Genomic DNA, 22,554 nt, shown 5'->3' on the forward strand with positions numbered 1-22,554 from the left:
CCCTCTCACCCTGATCATCTCTTAATCTATTGATTCTCTTCAAGTGTCAAACAATTCTACACCCCATTTTGGTGTGGCATCAATGCTATTACCTCCCTATGCAGCTGGCGCTCCATTATTCCCTAGCTATTTCAGAAGACGAGTCGTTCCACAGCTAAGCTTTCAGCTATTCCGTACACTAAGAGATTACACTATACATTTACATAATTCTCAGAACATTAGGTCTTTATTATATTGACATATTATCATAGAAAAAAATAAACACCAAGTCTTTGAGAGGACATTTCCTCTTGAACAAGAATCCAAGTTTTACTTCTGCACAGAAAATAGTGAAGCTACCCCTCCCTAGTTCTGTGGTCAGCCTTATGCCTGGATTCTGATAGCCTATGAAGGGTGTACTGTCACTGGGCATATCCTGACAATTACTTCAGAGAGCCCTAAAGGAGATAAGATTAAGATAACATACGGTATCAAAGAATATTCCATTCCAACTTTCTGGCCATTTTCTTAAGTTGAAGGCAATTTAATAATAGCAAGTCAGAAGAGATCACCCCAAATTTCCTCTTTACCTTAGATACAAGAGAAGTTCCCAGGAAAATTACTTTCCATACATGAAAAAGAAAATAAATTTCTTGTCATTGAGGAAAGAAACTTGAAAGCAGGAGAGTTCCATGCAGATCTTATTCAGTAAATCTTAGTAACCTTTTCAAAACTTACCACTCTTGGGTCTACTTCCACACATACATACATGTTAATTCTTATGGCATGTGTGGCTTTTTATTTCTTTTTGATGTGCCCATGATGCATAAACATGGGTTGAATCCCTTTGTGTGTTTTTTACCTGTTGATTCATCTTACATCAGTTTAATTCTCATATCAAACTAAAAGGAAACCTATAGAGTATATATATATATATATATATATATATATATATATATATATATAGAAAGAGAGAGAGAGAGAGAGAGAGAGAGAGAGAGAGAGAGAGAGAGAGAGAGAGAGAGGGAGAGACAGGGAGAGAAAGAGACAGAGAGATTAATTTGCTCCCTCTCTGACAGTACCATTGTGTGGTTGTATCACTGACAAAATGAGGAGACACAAAAACAGAAATCATCATGATGTTCCAGAGGCTGCACAGAGATACTTTGAAAGTGCCATTTTAATTACAGAACAGAAGCATTCCAATTTTTTTTAATCCTCTGATTACTCTGGAGTTTAATTTCCTAGTCCAGATAATGGCTATGTTGAATTGTAAGCAATTGTATTCTTTAAATCACACGAAATTGTTTTGTACTTTTTATCTTAGTTTAAACTGCCTGAAACACTTGATTAACAACATTTAAAATGCAAAGAAGCAATGGGGCCCAATCATAGTATGTGCCAATCACAAATAACTAATGAAGGCACACTATAAATAGATGCATCCTATAGGTATTTAATATAGATACAAATCTTTTTCTAGATATAGCATGATTTCAATACCTGCAAATGTAATGACAACATTGTTATGAGGAAGGATCATACATAATTAGCTTAAGCGTTTTTAGACAAGGGTCAGGACCAAAGATGAAGCCACTAGGCCTTGATCAGCAACTATCTAGCTTTTTAACTTGTAAGTTTAGAGTCCTTTTCTCTTTCTCTGTAAATTGAGGGATGTGTCCAGTATCTGCAAAAAAAAAAATGTCTAAAAGTTTCTGATTTTTAGAAAAGACAGAATGTCAACAGACTGGAAATTGTACATGTAACTTAGAATCTCAGCTTCCCATGTTAGTAAACAATATACATGACAACATTGTAACATTTGAGATGCTAGAAATCTTAGCAGGGAACTTGATTTGGGAGCTCTAGCTGAAACCCTACCTGTCAACCATCTGCTCATGCTTTTCATGGCTCCATAAAGTGAGTTGTCCAAGGCTCATAGGTTGGGCTCATCAGTCGATAGAAACATTTCATCATTTCATATTCTGAATCTATTTTATATCTGCTTTTTCATTACTCTCACTTTTGGCTTATAAATGTATATTCATCAGAGAAAATTTGGAAAAAAAGGTCAAAGAAGTTGTCTTTGATCCTATCATCTACAGATAGTGTTTTTGAAATCAATATGATACCACTGGTATTTTATATGTATAGGTAGTACATTAAGATAATAACTACACATGTTACTTTTATTTAATGTACAATGTTAAACATCTATGTTTTATTACATAACCTCCTCTTTTATCATTTTTTTCCCCCGTAGCTGAGGACCAAACCCAGGGCCTTGCGCTTGCTAGGCAAGCGCTCTACCACTGAGCTAAATCCCCAACCCCCTCTTTTATTATTTTAATGGCATAATTGTACAACTTAACATTTTCCTATATTTAACATCATAAGTGCTTCTAATTATTTATCACTATGTTAGAAATCTTTTATGAAGATACCTTTGTTCATGTCTGAAATGCAGTCATGTTTATTTCCTGATTAACAGATTTCCTAGAAAATATAATTTGGAGCAAATAATTAGCATTGCATGTGTAAAATCTGTGTTGATTCAGTAACTAACCTTCTTTACCTCAAGGAAACTTGTTCCATAGTGTTCTAACTAGCAGCAAACAATTCATGTTTAAAATTACTTCATTAAAAAATTATATAAGCGCTGGGTGGCATTGGCACTCGTGAGGCAGAGCCAGGCAGATCTCTGTGAGTTCAACACCAGCCTGGTCTACAGAGACAGATTCAGGAAAGGCACCAAAACTACACAAAGAATACCCTGTCTCAAAAAAACTATATATATATATATATATATATATATATATATATATATATATATATACACAAATTATTGAACTACTTTTTAAAAATATCATAATATTTTCTAGAGGCAGATGTCCAGAAATGAATAGTGAGTTGTGTGGAATTCTTGTTTTGTAATCACATACAATTGACCCCTCCATCACATACCATAATTAGCCTTTCTGCGCAATATGAGTATCTATTTCAAATATACTAACCAATTGCCAGCTCAATCAGATGGCCAATTTATTTAAAACAAGGATACTGGAAGATACAATTCTGTTATTTGGTTCATATAGGTTTGCGGGTTTGTGAAACTGGATAAAATTCCTTGAAAAGCTGTGAAGTTTGAAAATGCTGAAGAAAAATAATTAATCATTTGTTTTTTAGATAGTCAAAGTGATTTTATTTAGTTCCCAGGCTTAGGTTCACAGGCTTGGCATCCAGATGTAAACATTTGTTATGTGAGATAAGCTGTCAAAAGTAATTTTTGGAGTTTAACTAGGTAAAGGGATATTTTTTTTCTTAAGAATGTTAGCCAAGGAAAAGAGAACATAGTCTTATTTATTTTTATAAGTGAGTAACTCATGGAAAATAATTTTATATATCTCGATTTAGATTTTTCAGCTATACAACAAAACTCTGAAATGATATCCATGGCCTCCTCTAGCATTGAAATCTTGTTCTTTTTATGGCTACATGGGGAATGATTCTAGTCTTTATGCTGTGTGTGGCTTGTGTGCTGTATGTTCCCATGTGTTTAACCTACCATTTGTGGTTTGTCTCATTCAGTTAACGGTGGCTGGTCCACTTGGACAGAGTGGTCTGTGTGTAACAGCCGCTGTGGACGAGGATATCAGAAACGTACAAGAACCTGCACCAATCCTGCCCCACTAAATGGTGGGGCCTTCTGTGAGGGACAGAGTGTGCAGAAAATAGCATGCACTACATTGTGCCCAGGTAAATACATATCATCTCCTTCCAAATATTTTCTATCATTCTGAAAACGTATACTAGAACTAGATACCTAATCTTGACTTAAATGTGTGATAAACATTATTTAAATCCATTCTACGTTCAGTATTTACCTTACCAAGAAGTTAAACCTTCCTCCAAAAGAGTCCTTAACTTTATCACCTAAATATGCAAAGTTCTATAAGAGAACAAACAACCATGAATATAATCCTATGCTTCTCAGTGAAACTGCCAGAGGCAAAATTGCACTACTATAATTCAAATGATTTGAACAACATTGAAAACCACATAACGTTAGAAATAACAACCCTTGATCTTCAGAAAATCATGAAAATTAATAGGAACTGAAATTTAGAAAATGTTTTATCCTGAAATAGTTGATATGTAGTGTCAGTTTCTGGACAGGGGCAAATAAAACATTTGGAATGAATTAAAAGAAAGGCTAAGCTTTGTGACACCTGAGATAATGGATTTGGAAAATACAACATGGCCAGCACTTATTATCTGTACATCTTGGTCATCTGTCTTATGAATTATTTGCAGTGGTTTTTATACCAAGATTGCATCCCTCTGCCACTTGGCATCATCTTGTAGTATTTTATGTTTCTACCAGCTCTTGACTCCAGGTAAATTTGAGTTAATAGTTACCCAAATCCAAACAAAATCCCAAACACATTAAAATGCCTAGTCATATAATACATCCAGAAGTTAAGATAAAATTGTTTTGAAATAATCCATAAATTCAGTGTACTCAATGGTTAGGGATTCTATTATCAATTTCAGTGTTTGTATACACAGACTTAGCTCTCTTTGCTTTGCCCAATTTTTGTTTTTACTGCTCATCCTTTCATAAAACATTTCTCAGAAGTGAGCACAGAGAAAAATGTAATCCATGGGTTACATTTTCAAGTATTGATTCCAAGTATTAAAATGGGTTCCTGTACTGAACCTTTGAGGGCTCTTATTTATTGAACAAATTTTGACTTATAGGTAAGTGTAGAAGTTCAGATTTTACCATACACTGTCCCTTATTTCACCTAGGTTATGACTTATGTAATTCAGAGTCCATTGATCAGTTTGAGTCGAAAGAACAATATGGCTGTACACACACACACACAGTACATACACACACAGTACATACACACACACCACATACACAAACACACACATAAATATGTGCTAGTGCTTTAAGTAACAGGCACATATTGTTGAGCTACAGCAAAGCAAATGTCACTGCTCTGGGTAATTGGGAGTTGAAGTATGGACAACTCCTGTATTATGGAAATAGTAATGTGTTCCTTAATTCTGCACATAAGCATGTTTATATCCTAGTACATATTATGGGTAGTACATTTAGTCAGTAATAAGACAGATTTGTCAAACACTGTAAGCTACTAAAATTTATATTGTTTTTCCAGTATCCAGATTTGAGAAGTATAAAGGTTCAATAAATGAGTTTGGCATTATTTTATGTAGAATTATAGGTAATCATAAATATTTATGTATTTCAGGGGGAAATTAAACACTTTTTAAAGTTGGTTTAACATTTTAATCCTATTTCTTTAGTATACTTAAAAGGATTTGTTTTGAAGTATGACAGTTTATTCTTCAAATTGACATCAAATGGTATATTCTCAAGATAGAGATATCTCAGCTCATTATTACTGAACTTTCTTGCAAGTAATCCACCCAAATTAGAATAAAATTGGGTCAATTTTGAATTGTTATGTCACTGCCAAAATTAGGGATTTACTTAAATATTATTTCAGCATGAATAGAAATGTGCACAGCATCAAATAATGGAGAGAAATCATAAAATAAGCTATAAGTAATATTGTCTTTATAGGAAGGCATGGCAAAGGTTTCAGCCAAATCAAGTGGCCTGGATGACAAAATAAAATATAAAAAATATAGAAGTCAAGAGAGGGGGAGGGGAGAAGACAGAGAGAAGAGAATGGATGAGTTCTTTCACTACTACACATCCTTTGCTTCCAGCTCTCATACATCTTTGCTTTCACAGTTTACATAACACTATAAAGGAAGGAATCTTAGATCAAAAAGGAAGTCTTCTGATCTTCAATACAATATCCAGAAGCCTCACCTTTAATGAATAAATAGGAAGTGAGGTGACTTGCTTACATAGCTCCTGATGTGTCCCAGTAAGCCTTTCTTGACCCATCAGAAGGAACAAAATGCACAGAACTCCCACAGGTAGAGCATAACTCATTCACCAGAGGCTTAAGTGAATTCCAGGCTTCTCACTAGGTTATCTTTTTCCATTCTTATTGCTATGTTGAAATTGAGTTATGCTTCTTTTCCCTTTTAAGTAACTGCTTATTCTGACCTCATGCTGGCTTTTCTCATGGCAGTGGATGGCAGGTGGACATCCTGGAGCAAATGGTCAACCTGTGGGACTGAATGCACCCATTGGCGCAGGAGGGAGTGTACAGCTCCAGCACCCAAGAATGGGGGCAAAGACTGTGATGGCCTGGTCCTGCAATCCAAGAACTGCACTGATGGACTATGCATGCAGGGTAAGTCAAACTGAGGAAATGCAGGCACCGAGAGGTGTGAGACCAAGACATTTGGATATCTTGAAGGAATATTAGTAATTGAGGATACTGAACAGCAATTAAAATGTAATGATACAGCTCTATCCCAGCTTTCTTTCATAACTGGGAAAAGCTAATCTCTCAGGAACCAGAATGAATATTGATTGTCAGGTTAACAAATGTTACACATAGTATTGCTCTCACTCAAGCAAAAACAAACAAACAAAACAACAACAACAACAAAAATTCAGCCATTTTCATGGAGAGGCTGTCATTCTTTCCAGAGAACTGTTAACTCAGTTGTATTACCTAGCACATGAGGGTACCTAAAACTCCTCATAGAATCAAAGCATGTCTTACAAAAAGTGAGCTATTTACTTGTAATTCATGCCTGGCACTGAACCAACTTCCTTGAAATATGAAATATACAAGGACAATAAATATTTCTGCAGGTAGTTTTATGAATGTACAATAAATCTTTAGTTAAGAACATCTCTCAACCTCTTGAAAGTGCTAGGTTTGCGTTAGAAATTACATCATGAGTATAATTTAGCTTATTCTAAGAGAACATTATTGATAAAACAATGTTTAATGTGCACAGAAGTTGGTTCAGATGATATGCTAGATGCAATGAGCTATATTATATATTCATGCCTTATGCGTAGAATTTTGTCAGTGAAATGATAGCTTGCATTTAATACTTGCAAACTCCTAACCATTTGTTGCAGAGCTTTGGAATGTCCATTATTTATCATCTCTTTTCCTAACAATGAAATAAAGCACATAGAATTCTTCAGGCAAATGGATTAAACAATGTGCCATGGTGAATCTGAACTACTGGTGGCCAAATGTTGTCATTCCTCATGCATGCTGCATATATAATGAGATGTATTCACAGAGGAGTATTTGTGTTTGTTATTTAAGAACAAGGACTTTGTTTTCACCACACAAATGCAACTTTGTTTACTTTTCAGATCCTATATACACAAGGACCTTTAAAAAGAAAACTCACTTTAAGTACAAATACATAATACTGTTGCTCATACTGAATGAAAATCCAGGAGCCGCTGTCACTTGTGTTCCACAAACATTGCCATATTCCTAAGCTTCTGATGATTAGAGTTAGCTACTATGTACCTTACTGTTCATTCTAGAAATGTGAAAAATAAAGAGAAGACAGCTGTTTACTAATTGTCTGTCTAGAAATACAGGTTTCATCCCCAGGCACAAATTTTAATTGAGGACAAAAAAATAAAAACATAGAATATGCCACTTTTTTATTATTTCATATTCTTCTTTAGTATGAAACAAACTGATTGATGTAATTGAGAAGTACAAATATTTAGATTGGGGGTGTTGTTTTTCTTTAATACTTTCATCCTCTCTCAATATAATAACTCAGCATTGATAGATACAATGCCTCCTGCTTCTACTACATGTATTTAAATTCTGAACAAGATGGTTTATAATGACTATAGTGCTACATGCTACATGTCCTCTACAAAATACTTTCTAAACTATGACATTTGTCAAACACAAGAGATTCATATTAAGACCTCATGACTATCAGTTCCTCAGTATCTAGCTCATTTCTCATAGCCATAATGGAATTTTCCCTCATGATTGAATATTTACCAACAATAATGGCTGGCAGTGTGCTTATAATTAGGAAAGATAATTTGGGGCACAGGTGGTGTTTTTTGGTTTGTTTACTTATGTGTTTTCTTGCTTTAAAAAAATCAAGTCCCTTATAGAACAAAAACACTTTGGAGTTTGGATGGAAGTCGCTCAGGTAAAAAGCCATCTTTTCCTGCTGCTGTGATTTCTTATGCTAGCAGTTCCTACTCAGTCAATAAACTCTCTCATCTGTCCTCCTAGATCCACTCTAGCCCAGCAGAGAATTGTAGTCTCTACCACTATTGATTTCCTGGGTGATAAAACAATGGCAGAGAGATTGCTTCGATGTATAATTACAGTGTTTTACAGCGCACACTTACAGCCTCTGTTTCCCACTAAGCTTGGAATTTCTGGAGAAATATTGCTATCAAAGTTTTACAAAGAAATAATATTACCTTTAGTTGGAAAACAAAAGCCTTTTTAACAACAAAACTACAAAGCTTGGAGGAGAGACAATGTCCATGTTAAGAGAAAAGAATGGACTGGGACAGAAAGCCACAGAGTAGCAATTGCCTATGAGGAATTTGACATCTAATATGCATTTGCTTTGGGGTAACTCATATATCTTGAATGTGTTAAGTTATTTAGCAATACAATCATATTACCTAAAAACAAAGTCGGCCTACTCAATGTCAGACCAAGTATAAAATGAAATTTTTAATTCTCCTCAAATTATATATAATTAATTCTGTTATGAATATTGGTACACTGCTGGGTAAAAGAAGCTCTAAGTTCCTGATACATCTGATTAGGATTCAAGAGTTCCCTAGATACCATAGTACATTATTTTTCAATAAGCTAAATAGGTATTTAAGATCTATGAAAGGTGAAATTAATAGAAAATGCTGTTGTCAATATTTAGTCATTATTTTTCTCAAAACAACCAAATTATGACACATTTATTTCTTTACCATCTAACAATAGAAACACCTTTGATTCGAAACATGTAGACATATTAGGCAAAATGTTACAGACTTGAATACCACTATACACACAAAGAGAAAGAGAGAACAGGAAGAAGAGAGGAAAATCTACCAGTACCAGGGAGGTAATTGCAAGGCCGCAGGAGAAGCAGCTGTGTGGGAGACACCAGAGTGGCCAAGAGCGGAAGTGGACATGATTTGGGTCTTGGAGTGTGTGGGAGTCAGGATTTGCATTGGGGTCAGAGACTTAGTAAAAGTATTGGGCTGAGATTTGGAGCAAGAACTTAATAAAGCTGTAATTCATTCATTGCTGCCCACCATGAAAAACAAGTGGAACTGTTTTGCCCACCATCCCAAAGAAACCACAGGAAAATCACAGAGGGGAAAAAGGAAAGTGAAGTGCTTGTTTAAGTAAAATCTGTAGTAAAACCACAATGCTATACCCGGCTGTGGGATGGCACTTGAGATATATTATAGAAAGACATGTAATTAGCCTCTTTGGAGCAGGTTCTGAGGCAGCATAGCAGACAGCAAGCCACGAGACAGTTCCCTTTTGCAATCTAAGTGCATTGGTCTATGAGAAAAAAAGCCCATTCCTGAAAGTTGCATGAAATAACGGTTTAAAATCCCCTAGAGAACAGTCCAGTGTAAGGGACAACCTACAATAAAACAAAAGAGTTGGCACTCCATCACAGGGACTCAGGACAATAGTAAGTAAAAGTATAAATGCAACTGTATTTGACAATGAAAGCATAGAATATTGTTACAATGATGGGTACATTTAGAGGAATCAAATAGAATGTTGAAAAATTTAAACATGATGGTTGAAATTTAAAACTTCATGCAAGATTAATAATCAGATTAGATACAGCTACAGATAAAGGTGAAGAAAAAAATCAGGAGACTGGGATGCATATCAAATGGAGCTGAAAGAAACAGATGAAATAAAAGTATGTTATGTGAACAATAGTAGGGTAATTCGTAATTAACATGAGGAAATTTGACATTCATTAATCTAGAAATTGAAAGAGATTATGAGACAAGTAGAAACAAAGGATTCATTTGCTTCTCATAAAACTCACTGGGTGAACAACAAAATGGAAATTGAGAATTGATACAATCAAATAAAGAATAGTTGAGGGTTAGCTGAAATTAAGGAGAAACTAAATGATATTAATGTGAAACATAATAAGTTATAAACTAAGGTAGGATTTTAAAAATCCATGTATTATTCTGGAAGCAAATAGTAATGTTTTTCACATTACATTTCATTGATTCAAGTGATCCAGATATAATGGTAAGACTGTCTACAAATGTATAAATTGAATATATAAACTAAGGTAAAAAATTTAAGGGTAGGAATATAGGGAAAAAGAAAGGCCATGGTAAATATCAGCAATAAGCAAGATGATAGAAAGAAATATATACATTTCAAGAAATACAATATAAGTGAACTAAACTCCCTTTGTCAATAGAAATTTAAAACCTATGGAAAGAAATCCAGTTTTATGGTTTTGATGAGTTCAATACTTAAACCATACCAAGAAAGATTAAAAATGAAGACATGGAACTTACAATGTCTATTTTAAATAGCTGACTAAAATCTTTGATTATCTGCTTTGACCATCATTTAGTTCCATTTCTCATTACGCCTAAGTACATATCAGTTATTGTTCTATTCATAGTTCTAATTTATAAAGTTAATTTGCTTGGGCTTTATATTTTAAAAATATTTAATTTCCATTTGAAGTAATTTTTAAATGTTTACCAAGCTACTGTTGGTTTCATAAAAAGTCTTAACAAAGAGACAATGTCCCAGATATTAAAGTTGACAACAGAGGAAGATGTTCAGTGTTGACTTCTGATCTCTGCAAATACTCTCACAGGGAGCACACATGGACACACATATGTAACACACACATACACACACACACACACACACACACACACACACACACACACACACACACACACGGTTTTGAGAATCAGTTATAAAAGTATCTAATATTTTGAATTGGTAATTATGCTAAATGTTGATGCATTTGTAGTAGAAACTTGTGTTTTACTAGTAGATATTCAGATCTTCAAAATTATTTCAGGAAAAGAATTTTCAAAATTATAATATCCCTTAACCCACCAATCTCACCTGAATTAATAGATTTCAATTAATTAGTATAAATGCTACATATATATGTACATGTTTATCTATAGATTTTTATTTGTTTATATTGTTTTGTTTTTATTAAGCCCATTTTTTTATTCTTTGACTATTTTATGTCTATACAAAATATCCTGGCCTTATCCTTCCTCTAACTCCCCTCGACACCTCATTCCCGACGTGTGTGTGTGTGTGTGTGTGTGTGTGTGTGTGTGTGTGTGTGTGTAAAATCATTGAGTCTAATTAGTGGCTACTCACACACGTGTGTGGGATCATTCACTGTGGCAAAGTACCAGTAGCCACAAACCAAAAAAAAGTAATTCTCCCTTCCCAGCAGCCAAAAACTTCCAAGAGCTCTTAAGCCAAGGGTGGCACCTCGGAGCCCCTTCTCCATGCTGGAAGTTTGAACTATTCTGATTGTATGTGGGTCATATTCGGATAACAGCACAGCTGCTATGAACTCATGTGCACAGCAGCCTTGCCATGTCTAGAAGACAACGCTCTTCCCCACCCTCTTGCTCTCACATTGCTATTTCTTGGAGGTCAGGCAGCTGAAACACTTGTCTCACCAAAGCTGAGCACTCATGGTCATAAAGATAATTTTTAAAAGTGCAGTGGTGAAGAAATACATAAACACAGGGTGGTAGTGGTGCACAAATTTAATCCCAGCACTCGGGGAGCAGAGGCAGGCGGATCTCTGTGACTTGGAGGCCGGCCTGGTCTACAGAGCTAGTTCCAAGACGGCCAAGGAAACACAGAGAAACCTTGTCTTGAAAAAAGGATAGAAAGAAAGGAAGAAAGAAAGAGAGAGAGAGAGAAAGAAAGAAGGAAAGGAAGGAAGGAAGGAAGGAAGGAAGGAAGGAAGAAAGAAAGAAAGAAAGAAAGAAAGAAGAAGAAAGAAAGAGAAAGAAAGAAAGAAAAAAGAAAAGAAAGAAAAGCAAAAGAAATACATAATGATGCATGCACTAAAATAAAATATTTTCATGATTCAAACCCAATAAGGCAGGTTTTGGATTTATATATGCATTTTTCTATAACTATATAAAATGAGCTTAGCAAATTATTGTTGAAAATTATTCTTTCCCTGGGCTTATGAGACTATAAGTACTTCTTTCTTTTTCTATATGATTTCTGTTCTGCACATCATTGTACTTGGTATTCCATTATGTTTCTAGTTATAAACTACATTTTCAAAAAGAAATGTTAAGGGAAGGATAGTGTCCCAGCATGATCTGACAGTGGTTCCTCTGAATTTGAGATATAGCAATATTGCTGGTTTAATCTCAAGATCTTCATCATGTTGATTCGAATTAGATTATTAATGATAGTATTTAATAAAATACTAGCAGAAAAGTTTAGTTGTTAAACCCAGGTTGGCAAGAGATACTAACAGCTAATAAATCAAGTATTTTGAAGACATGGGGATTTGGAATTGAATTGTGGTTTTCCCTTATTTCCCAGTTGCCTGTCATGCACATATCACCCAGTGTTTGCAACCAGCCTTATTCGTAGAATGTCTGATCTATCAGATTCATTGTTCAATGCTATGAAATGACATTTGTACAACAGGATCCAAATATTTAAGATATTGGCTAAGCTCCACTAAATTTAGGAAGGAAGGAATGGGGGCAGGGGTTGGGAGGGGAGGCTGGAGGGGCGGAAGAAGGGAAGAGGGGGATCTGTGATTGGTAAGTAAAATGAATAAAAAAATTCTTCAATAAAATTATTTTTAAAAATAAAATAAAATAAAAATTTAGGCAACCCTCACATCTCAGTTCATTTTTAAGAAGTTACACACACAGAGAGAGAGAGAGAGACAGACAGACAGACAGACAGACAGAGAGGACATAACTTTATTGACCTAAATAAAACAAGAAGTTGCTACATTAGAGACAACACATTGTGCCTTCAAATTAAAACTTTAAGGAATTAATGTGGGTGTACTAAAATACATTAGCAATGGTAGTTAAAAGCATCAGAGTCTCTAAATAACCTCCAAAAAACTGGACCTTTTTGTAGGCACACTTAATTTTTTAAAAGAATGCAATCATTTCGAACACTAAAGTATTTTGATACATTGAATAGCATGGATTATATCAAACAAACAAACAAACAAAAAATAACAAATTTTAAAAGAATACAATCATTTCAAATGCTGAAGTATTTTGATACATTGACTAGCATGGATTATATAATACAAACAAACAAAATAATAACAAAGACAGGGTTTTTCATATTGAAAATAACAAAAACATATGTCTAGTTGTTTTGGTATGAGAAAGAAATAAGTCTCACAACAAATTTCAATGTTTTAATGTAATAATGCCTATTCAGAAGACGGTGATGTAGGGGCTACTGTACTGATTATCTATTAAAATATTTCAGTTTCTTTGTTATTCTGAAAATTACATGAAGGAAGCTGCTTCCAGTATTTAAAGAAAAGCCTTGAAATAGGATTGCATGAGGTGATATGATGACAGAGAGCAAGAAAGAGAAACAGGAACACACACACACACACACACACACACACACACACACACACACACAAATAGAGAATAACAGAGCTCTTAAGGAATCTTTAAATAATGCTAAGCCAACAATAAACTGATTATATGTTGAAATACATTGGTATTTTAAAGAGCAGGTAATGTTTTATAATAGTTTAATCCGTGTTTCTCTTCCTTTGGAAAATAGTTATCCAAAGACTAAATGTAGTCTGGTCCATGAATGTGTACTGCTGGATTAAATTGGTACATTCCTGCAAACATTCCTGTGGATTTTAGCTTTTAATTTTATTTGAAATTTGAATTTCCACACTAGCATGTGTAAGAGTTCAAATGTGAACTTAGAATTACTTCTTACTAAAGAGAGTTCTTGCAACAGAAGACAAATTTTAAATTGCAATTTCCAAATAAGAACTGCCTGGAATTGTGTCTGTATCAGTGAACCCCCTGATTCTGGGAAATTAAAATGTTATGCATTGTGCAAATTTAGCACTTTCTACTCATTAAAACATTTGCATGTCACACAGTTCTTCCATCAGTTCTCACCAGCGGAAGCAGCAGAACTCTCTGCATGTAAATTTCAGTGTGGACACACTGCATACTAGGGCCCCTGCAACCCCAGGTGCTTAGAGCATGGGGAAATCATTTACCTACCAAATCATCATTCTCTAGCTTCAGAATGATGTGATTATAACTGCCTGCGGTGGGCACTTGCCAAGGTGCTAGTCACTTTCCAGCAGAATTCTTGTCAACACAGCGGTTTGGTAGGAAAGCGTGGCTGTGAGTGTTAGACAGTGAACACTTTTATCTGGAGTTAAAAGTTGATGCCATAGCTGTGTTTTCTATAGTTCTTGATGTGCGCAGTGTCCCAGATGGCAAATAAATATTCTGTCCATGGACTTCCTGCCCAACACAGTCCTCAATAGTCTCCAGCATAATCAGTGTGGTCTGCCTTTCTACTTTCTGGTAAAACATTTTCCTGCTTTTGAAAGCAAGGATGTGGTCAGAAACGTTAGACCACAGAAACCTGATGAACACCTATGGAGTCCAAAGAGGTTAGTGTGAGGAGACAAAACCAAGAGCTTTCACCTCTAGTGACATCTCTGGGGGATCAGGAAAGATGTCACTCTTTAGGCTGCACCAACAAGCAGGGCAAAATGGGTTTAGTGCAAGGTTTTAGATCGATTTTTATTTTATCATCAAAAGCCAACAGATGGGCTAATACACTTTCATATTAAATCACCTTAGCTCAGGATTCTACATTATTTTATTTTTTCTGTCGAAGGTCTTTGTTATGATGGAGTATTTATGAGTGTTACCCTGAACTTAATAATGTTTTATTCTTCTTTTAAAACATTGGTGGTTTTGGATTCTCCATCATAAAAGCACTTGAGCAACTGATACTTAAGCTGGACTGTGAACTGAGATGAATTTCAGGTATTTATGCTGCATCCACTGTGAGCCCTGAGATAAGACCTATTCCCTGGTAGGATTTTTTACATCTCCTATCTGTTTTCAGAAGGTGTGCTTAGCAACTGTTACAAATAAGGTCATGAACCAACTTAGTGTGGCATGGCCAGTGTCCTCTAAAAGATGGAGCGACAGATAGTCACAGCAACCTCAGATGACTGACATCATGATAAGAAAATGTTCTTTTCCATTTTTGTTGTCACGTCTTAAATTTTACATACTCATTTACTTGGATTTCTGTAAGCCCCATCAATAATAAACTCTCAGAAGAGTGGGTAAATTATAATAAACGACCTTGTGTGTTTTTAACAAACCTGACCTTTGACATCATTAGTTCTCTGATGGGTTTACAAAATAAGCCCTGACTTGGGAGAGGAACAAAAAAGAACCTGGGTATGTTTACTTCTGAGTTACTCTTGAGGCTTAACAAGAAAATTTGCATGTTAGGTTGGTGTGCAAACACTGGCAAACGGACCAGGCAGCCAGGTCAAGGAAAAGGGCAAGTCTACATGGAGCAGATTCTTCTAATGAGCAGATCTTAAAGGAAAAAGAGTCTTAGGAAGTTTTCTAGTGAGTGTATGTCAAATAGATAAATAAAACTGAAACTAACCAAAAGTTGGTGATTTGAAAACATTAGCTTGAGCCACGTGTGGTGGCTCATGTCTATAATCCCAGCACACAGGAGGGTAAGGCAAGAAAACTCAGGTGAGCTGAGGCTACCTAGTGAGTTCCAGACCATAATATACTGTAGATGTATCCAACCTTCTTATTAAATAATAAACACAGAACCAATGCAAAGAAGAAAGCCAAGAGGTCAGAGCTAAGAGCTAAAACCTTACCCTTCCTCCTGCGGTGGTCCTACCTCTCCGAACCAGAGCTACCCCTGTGTTAAAGTCTTTATATAGAGTTCCTGTCCTGCCTTCTCATTGGTTGTAAACCCAACCACATGACCGCCTCCTCACGGCCTGTCTGTATAGGCCTCCAGGTTTTCCATGATTGGTATTAAGATTAAAGGCATGTGTATCCAATAATGGCTGTATCCCTGAACACACAGAGACTTACCCAGCTCTGCCTACCAAGTGCTGGAATTACAAGCGTAAGCTACCACTGCCCTGCTTTCCTATGGCTTGCTAATAGCTCTGACCCCCGGGCAACTTTATTTATTAACATACAAATAACATTTTAATACAAATAAAATATCACCATAATATACCACACAGTAAGGTCTTGTCTCAAACAGAAGAAAAAAAAAAAAACAGAAGAACCACAAACTTGCAAAAAAACACAGCTAACACACTTGTGAACTGTTGAATTATGATGTGTAACTACAGCGTCATAATGTCATCCACTCAGAGAAGAAATGATCCCCTTTTGTAAAGGTCTTGAAGCATCCTTAAGTCTGTTTATGCATGTTAAGGTCATGCAAACAATGCCATATTATTCAACAGTGAGTAAACCATGAAGGCAAGCAAGAATCCTTACAAAACCATAGCATCTCCATTTTGACTAGCTTGGTTCCAAATGCAAAGAATTATAATTCCCACAGCATCTACATACATACTTTCCTTTAAAATATTTCCTAAGTCTGTATCAGGAGTTCTCAAATTTTAGAGGGCATAAAATTATGTTTTTTATAGTTAAAGGAATTTCAGTTTTAATTTTAATTCTATTCTGTTTTCACATAATGATGCACTGTTAGGCTGTAGCTGAAATTGTTCCCAACTGTACTCTTCAATGTTGGGCGAGGCTAAATGGAGTCAAAAATGACTTGAGTTCAATTTAATTAGTACTCAAAAATAGAAAAAAATAACTTTATAGATGGATCCTTTGACTATCCCTAATAATTGTTCTGTTATGCAAAGCAAGAAATTGAAACATTGACTAGAAACTACTGACCCACCTAAGGTAAGACCCACAGATAAATATTGGAGTCACTATATAACCACAGATCTTTCTAATTTTTACTCCCGTTACCATATGAGCTCTTTTGCCTGATTTTTTACTGCTTTATCATTTTATTTGATTTTTTCTGGGGCTGGGGGAATATTGTGCAGACACAATAACCTGGGTACTGATTCCCAACACCCACACAGTGGCACATGCCTGTAGTCCCAGGGCTGGGGAGATGGAGACTGGTCTGTGCATCTGAATCAGTAACTCCAGATTGTGAGCAGAATGCTACTACCTACACTAAGGTATTTCCCCAGCTTAACTTCCTTATCTAAAATATCCCTCACTGATATGACCAGAGGTTTATTTCCCTAGTGACTCTAAATTCTGTCAAGTTGACAATCAGAATTAGCCATCACAATAATTTTGGTGTGAAAATATTAATGATAGAACAAAAGTAGTCAACATTAAATTATTTTAATTATACAGCTAAGATCACTTTGCTATCATCTATTATTCATACTTCATTGAAAGCAAACAATTTCTTAAAAACTAGAAAAATCAAAATAGTTGCTGCATTTGGGGAAATAGAGATTCTAGCACTGCTCCTGACAACGTCCAAATGAAACCCCACCAAATAGGCTACATTCAGGCATGTAATTGTGCAGATCCCCGGTACTGGTCATCCGCACAAACACTATGTGTTGTTACTGACATTTGAAACCAAAGAAATGTCTCTTTCCATTTTAAGATACTTAGACATGGACTCTGATTTTTAAAACAGTTGGATATCAGTTGGAAAATAAGGGCAGCCTCATCCCTGGATAAATAGATGACTTTGAGTAAAATAGGAGTCACTTCTTTCTCATGTCACCTAAATACCATCAACCAGAAAATGGGTAGGGTAATTGTAGCAGTTCAAGTCTAGAGTCAAAACAAATGCAGATGGGACACCCTGGGGTTAGACAAGGCAAAACTCAGGTATCAACATGATTGACAAGAATAGCTGAAATCAAATTTCATTTGGTTGAGTTTTAACTTGGATACTATTGGAATTATCCTTTCCAGCCTTTTGGACACAGTCTCCTTGACTGAAAGAGCTTAGACAATATGATCTCTTGAAATTACGTTATGAGCAATTATAAGATGCTTTTGGAGCCAAAGGAACAACGCACACACCATTCAAGACCTGATTTTGTTTTTAAGTTGTTAGAAGTTCATTGAAAGCTTTTCTCTATGATGAGGGCCAACAAGATGGTTCAGTAGCTGATGATCTGAGTCTAACATCGGATACTATAGTGAAAGAAAAGAACTGTCTCCTGAAAGTTTTACTTTGACCTCCACACATGTTCTCTGGTGCCTGAGCACCAACTCTTATACACACATATGTATATACATAGAGTAATAATAATTAATTATTTTTCTTTATAATTAACCCTTCATTTTCTAGTACTCCAGGTTAGGAAAACTTTGTCTTTAAAAAGCAAAATTTCTTTAAGAATTCAAAGTTCTTCTTTTAAGAGGTTATATGGTATAAGTAGCTCCCTTGTAGCCTGCCCTCTGTCTGGTCCAGAGACTAATGATGCTGCATTCTGCCCAGGGCCTCCTGCCTCTGACAGTGAAAATACCAATTTGAATGTTGTGACTTGGAGTACATTTTGTTCCCAAGAACAAAATGTTCATCTCATTTCAGGGCATTTAGTGTCCTTGGACCTCAGTTACTAAATGCCAAAACAAGCCCCCAAACATTGTGAGAATGCAAGAATAAAAGCCACCACCTCTGCCCCCTTTTAAGTCCTTCAATGAGAAATGAAGCACTCCCGATTGAGAAATCAGGCCAGTGTCAATTTTCACTCTGCTCCTGGAAACTCGCTTCTGAAGCATGTCACTGTATGGTTGCCAGGAGCCACAAAGGCTAAATAAACACAAACCCCTTTCAATGGGGACAGTAAGAGTATATAGTACTTAAAGGAGGTCATCGTCCATGGCTTCTCAGAGAAACTTGGCTCCTTGGCTCTGCAGTAAACAGGGAGCTAAAATTAAGGCAAGATCTCTTAGGTCACTCATTAACTAGGCCACACTCACTGTGCAAAAAAATGTTCCCTTAGAACTCAGCATGTCAATGCAGTTCAACACTATGCTTCATAATGATATTGCCATAACTGTTTGCCATTTATTGATTGATTATAAGCATTTTGTAAACCCAATTTCTCCCTTCTACAGCTATGGAAACAAGAATCTATAGTCTCCTACACAGATCAGAAAACTGAAACTTGGGGGAAGATGTCATTTTTCTAGCATCTCACCACTTAAGAAATGGTAGAGCTGGTAGTCAAACAGAAGTCTAGCAGGCTGACAAATTCAAGACCATGAACTCAAGTTCACTACATTGGCCAGCATCCCTGGTGTTCTTTCATATGGCTTTACTTTAAATATCCCTAAGATATGAACTAGATTCCAAAGTGACACTACAAAACAGTCATTCTATACTGTGTTGTGCTGGACTTGCTATTTTTCATTATTGCTAGGACTGCACTCAGCAGGGCCACCTCATTAACTGAAGAAAATGTCCCCAGTTGTTTCAGGAGAGGTGAATCAGATGGAAGAGCATAAAAACAAGCTCTGGAAAATGCTCTTCTGTTCTCTCATTTACAGGGTGCAGCAAACTCCCATCCCAGCCTCCTAAGTGGTGTTTTCCTTATGTAGCGGCAAACATGTTTAGGAGGGGATGGAAACAGTTTCAGAGTTGCCTTCAAAAACTCTTCATCAATGTTTCCATAACATAGTAAATTGGAGCACTGAACACACTTTAATAATGCTCCGATTTAGGTTTTTTTCATGTAGGAAACTAACCGTTTGCCTAGATTTGTCCTAATTGGCTATGAGAAATAACTAATAGTGAGTGAGACGTTTAGATTTTTTGTTTTGTTTTGTTTTGCTGAAAGCAAATTCAAATGCAAGTACTTCACTAAGTATATTGATATATTGAAAGCTATCTCCCAGCTGCGTGGTAACTGAAATACTGCGGCTCTGCTCCTTCTGCAGTTCATTCTCTGTAGAAAATCCGAAGTGACTTGTTTCATGTTTCAAACACATAGTTTTCATTTTGTTAGTAATAAAATTAAAACTTCTTTGTGGACTAGTAGTTTTGTTTGTTAGTAATAAAATTAAAACTTCTTTGTGGACCAGTAGTCCTACATGATCTGCTGCTGTTCATGTCTCTAATCAGACCACATATTCCTTCTATATTATGGATGGTGATGATGTGGTGATGATGATGACAATGGTGAAGATTACAATGTTTTGAACCAGGTCTTATGTACCCCAGGCTGATCTTGAATTTGCTATGTAGCTGATAACTTTGAACTTCTTATCTGCCTGCTTCTACCTCCCAAGTAGAGAGATTACTAGTGTCCATCACCACTCCTGATGCTGTACATATTCCATACGGGGGATCAAATCCACAGATTTGCATGTCAGAGGCAAGCCTTCCACAACTGAACTACATCATCAGGCTTTATGCTTGATTTTTAATGAATATTTTCAACATTTAAAATGATCTTGTCTATCATGTCATTTACTTACTTGTTTCCTTATGGGCAGGGGGAACGCTTCTACTATAACTAGATTAGAACTCAAAATATAGTAGAATTCAAAATCACCTACTGAATGAATAGTTGAATGAATGAGTGAGTGAATTCTTAATTCTTTGCTTAGTGTTAAATGTCTCAGAATCACAGCATATGACACCAATTTAATTATTGAATGGTCTAGATCTAAGTAAATATGGGGCATTAGAAAATAAAATGAGACCTACATTTTGATTATGCTTTGTTTTGACTGTCAAAAATAAGAATCTTACTGGGAAGTGGGAAGATAAGCCATCAGGGAGGATATACTTCAGAGCATGTCATTGTGTCTGGACTGAAGCTTTCCTCTCATGAGATCTGGAGTTCCTGCGCACTTAAGCAGGCCACTATAAGTGCTTATTAACATTTTCCAGATCACCATCAGAACATTTCCAAGTTTCTGTTTACACTCATATCCTTGTCCTGTCACATGTAAAAACTAAGTTTTTCAACATTCCTCTGACTAGCATCCTTACTTCCAAAAGAAGGGCTTCATCCTCAGCTCTCCTTTCATAGCAGTAAACTAGGTTTGCCCTTAGTCCTTGGGTTTCTAGAGGCTCTATTTGTCCCAGGTGTCCTTTTATTGAGTTCACAGACTATACATGGAAAAAAGCTATTACCAGACAGAGATGTTTAAAAATGAAAACCAAACTAATACATGGACTCCGACAACTGGGATAAGGAATATAATATTTATAAAACCAAGTAGGAAGTTGCAATCATTGCTCTAAAATAAAGCATTAAATATTAATTCAGAGCAAACCTATCTGTGCTCCAGCAAGCCTCACTTTCATTAAAGTAGCATTGTGCGTTTCCCCGGAATTAAATCCCAAATAGGTAAATAGCTGATGAGAAGTGAGTGCTCTGTGGCTGCAGAAGAGCTACCTCCAGCCTGATTTAGAGTTACCCTTACCATTAAAGCCTTCCAGACCTTCACTTCGAACTAATTAATTGTGATTCTTCTGGTTCCTCTCTAGTCTTTTGCCCTTGAGTATTACTAGGAATGTTTAATTCACATGCTCATGTTCATCTTCATTTGATTAATCCAAATGGTGCTACGTTATTTGATTAATTCATATGCTGCAGAATATTAAATCTTAGGGAACACTGGGTGCCAGTTATAAGTTGAACTTGCATTTCTTTCCACAGCGTTCTCATTTCAAAAACTTTATGTCCTCATTTTTACCCATTTTATGCCTATCTCCCTCCACTTTGTGTTGGCATTTTTAGTGTTATGCTACTATTCTCATCGGTTTCCTACTCAGAATGCATTCAAATGAGAAAGCATTTTCAGTGAGATGAGGTTATTAGTTATTACCTGGCCAATGTAAAACATCCTTCTAAAGTCCTAAAATAAATAAGCTTAAAATTTCTTAGCCCAATTGATTTTCAAATGATTTCAAATAAAAAAAAAAAAACACCCAGTTGTCATTGTATTGACAGTCTATATAGTCCCCAGGCAGTCTTGATTGGATTCCTACTAAATGAAAGGGACAAGTGATGAACAAAAATCCAAAAAGTGGACCCAAGATGCTGGTGAGGTGAGCATGCTCAGCTGGGTAAATGGGTACTTAACCTTTGACCAGTGACGACAGGCCTGCTTTAGTTCTGTGAGGCCAAATGCAAGCTGTTATGATTAAATAAAAAAGAAAAAGAAAACTGTTCAGGGCCTTCTGAGCATGTCCTGGGAATTAAAGCATATGGCAGGGATAAGGAAAAAAGATTTTCCTTATGCTAATGACCCTGGATGTCTGAAATAAATTAGATCCATTAGAGTTTATGCTCAATAAAAGAAAGACTTTAAGCACTCCAAAGTTAGTGACTCGAGACCAGTTTTTGCTCTGAAATTCAATCTGCCTACTTATTAATTCTTAGTGAGGCTCCAGAGCAAACAGGGGGCACAAAATCATAATTCCATACTCAACCAGAATTTTAAAGAACCACAGGTTTCTTTTCCTTTTTCCTTTAATTAAACCATTTTTTTCATGCTTCCTATTTTGT

The 22,554-nt window shown here is 35.9% G+C and overlaps 1 protein-coding gene across 3 annotated transcripts in view; it reads left to right on the top strand.

The window, feature by feature from the left end:
* Nucleotides 1-22,554, top strand: part of Unc5c (unc-5 netrin receptor C) — a 357,131-nt gene that overhangs the window by 281,803 nt on the left and 52,774 nt on the right. For all 3 annotated transcript variants that reach the window (XM_052732282.1, XM_052732283.1, XM_052732284.1), the window contains exons 6-7: nt 3,568-3,735; nt 6,120-6,284. In XM_052732282.1, coding sequence (XP_052588242.1) covers nt 3,568-3,735; nt 6,120-6,284 — 333 coding nt within the window. The remainder of the gene's footprint in view (nt 1-3,567; nt 3,736-6,119; nt 6,285-22,554) is intronic.

The sequence above is a fragment of the Peromyscus californicus genome, unplaced genomic scaffold, assembly GCF_007827085.1.
Source record: "Peromyscus californicus insignis strain IS unplaced genomic scaffold, ASM782708v3 Scaffold_9__1_contigs__length_137607984, whole genome shotgun sequence".
Lineage (NCBI taxonomy): Eukaryota > Metazoa > Chordata > Mammalia > Rodentia > Cricetidae > Peromyscus > Peromyscus californicus.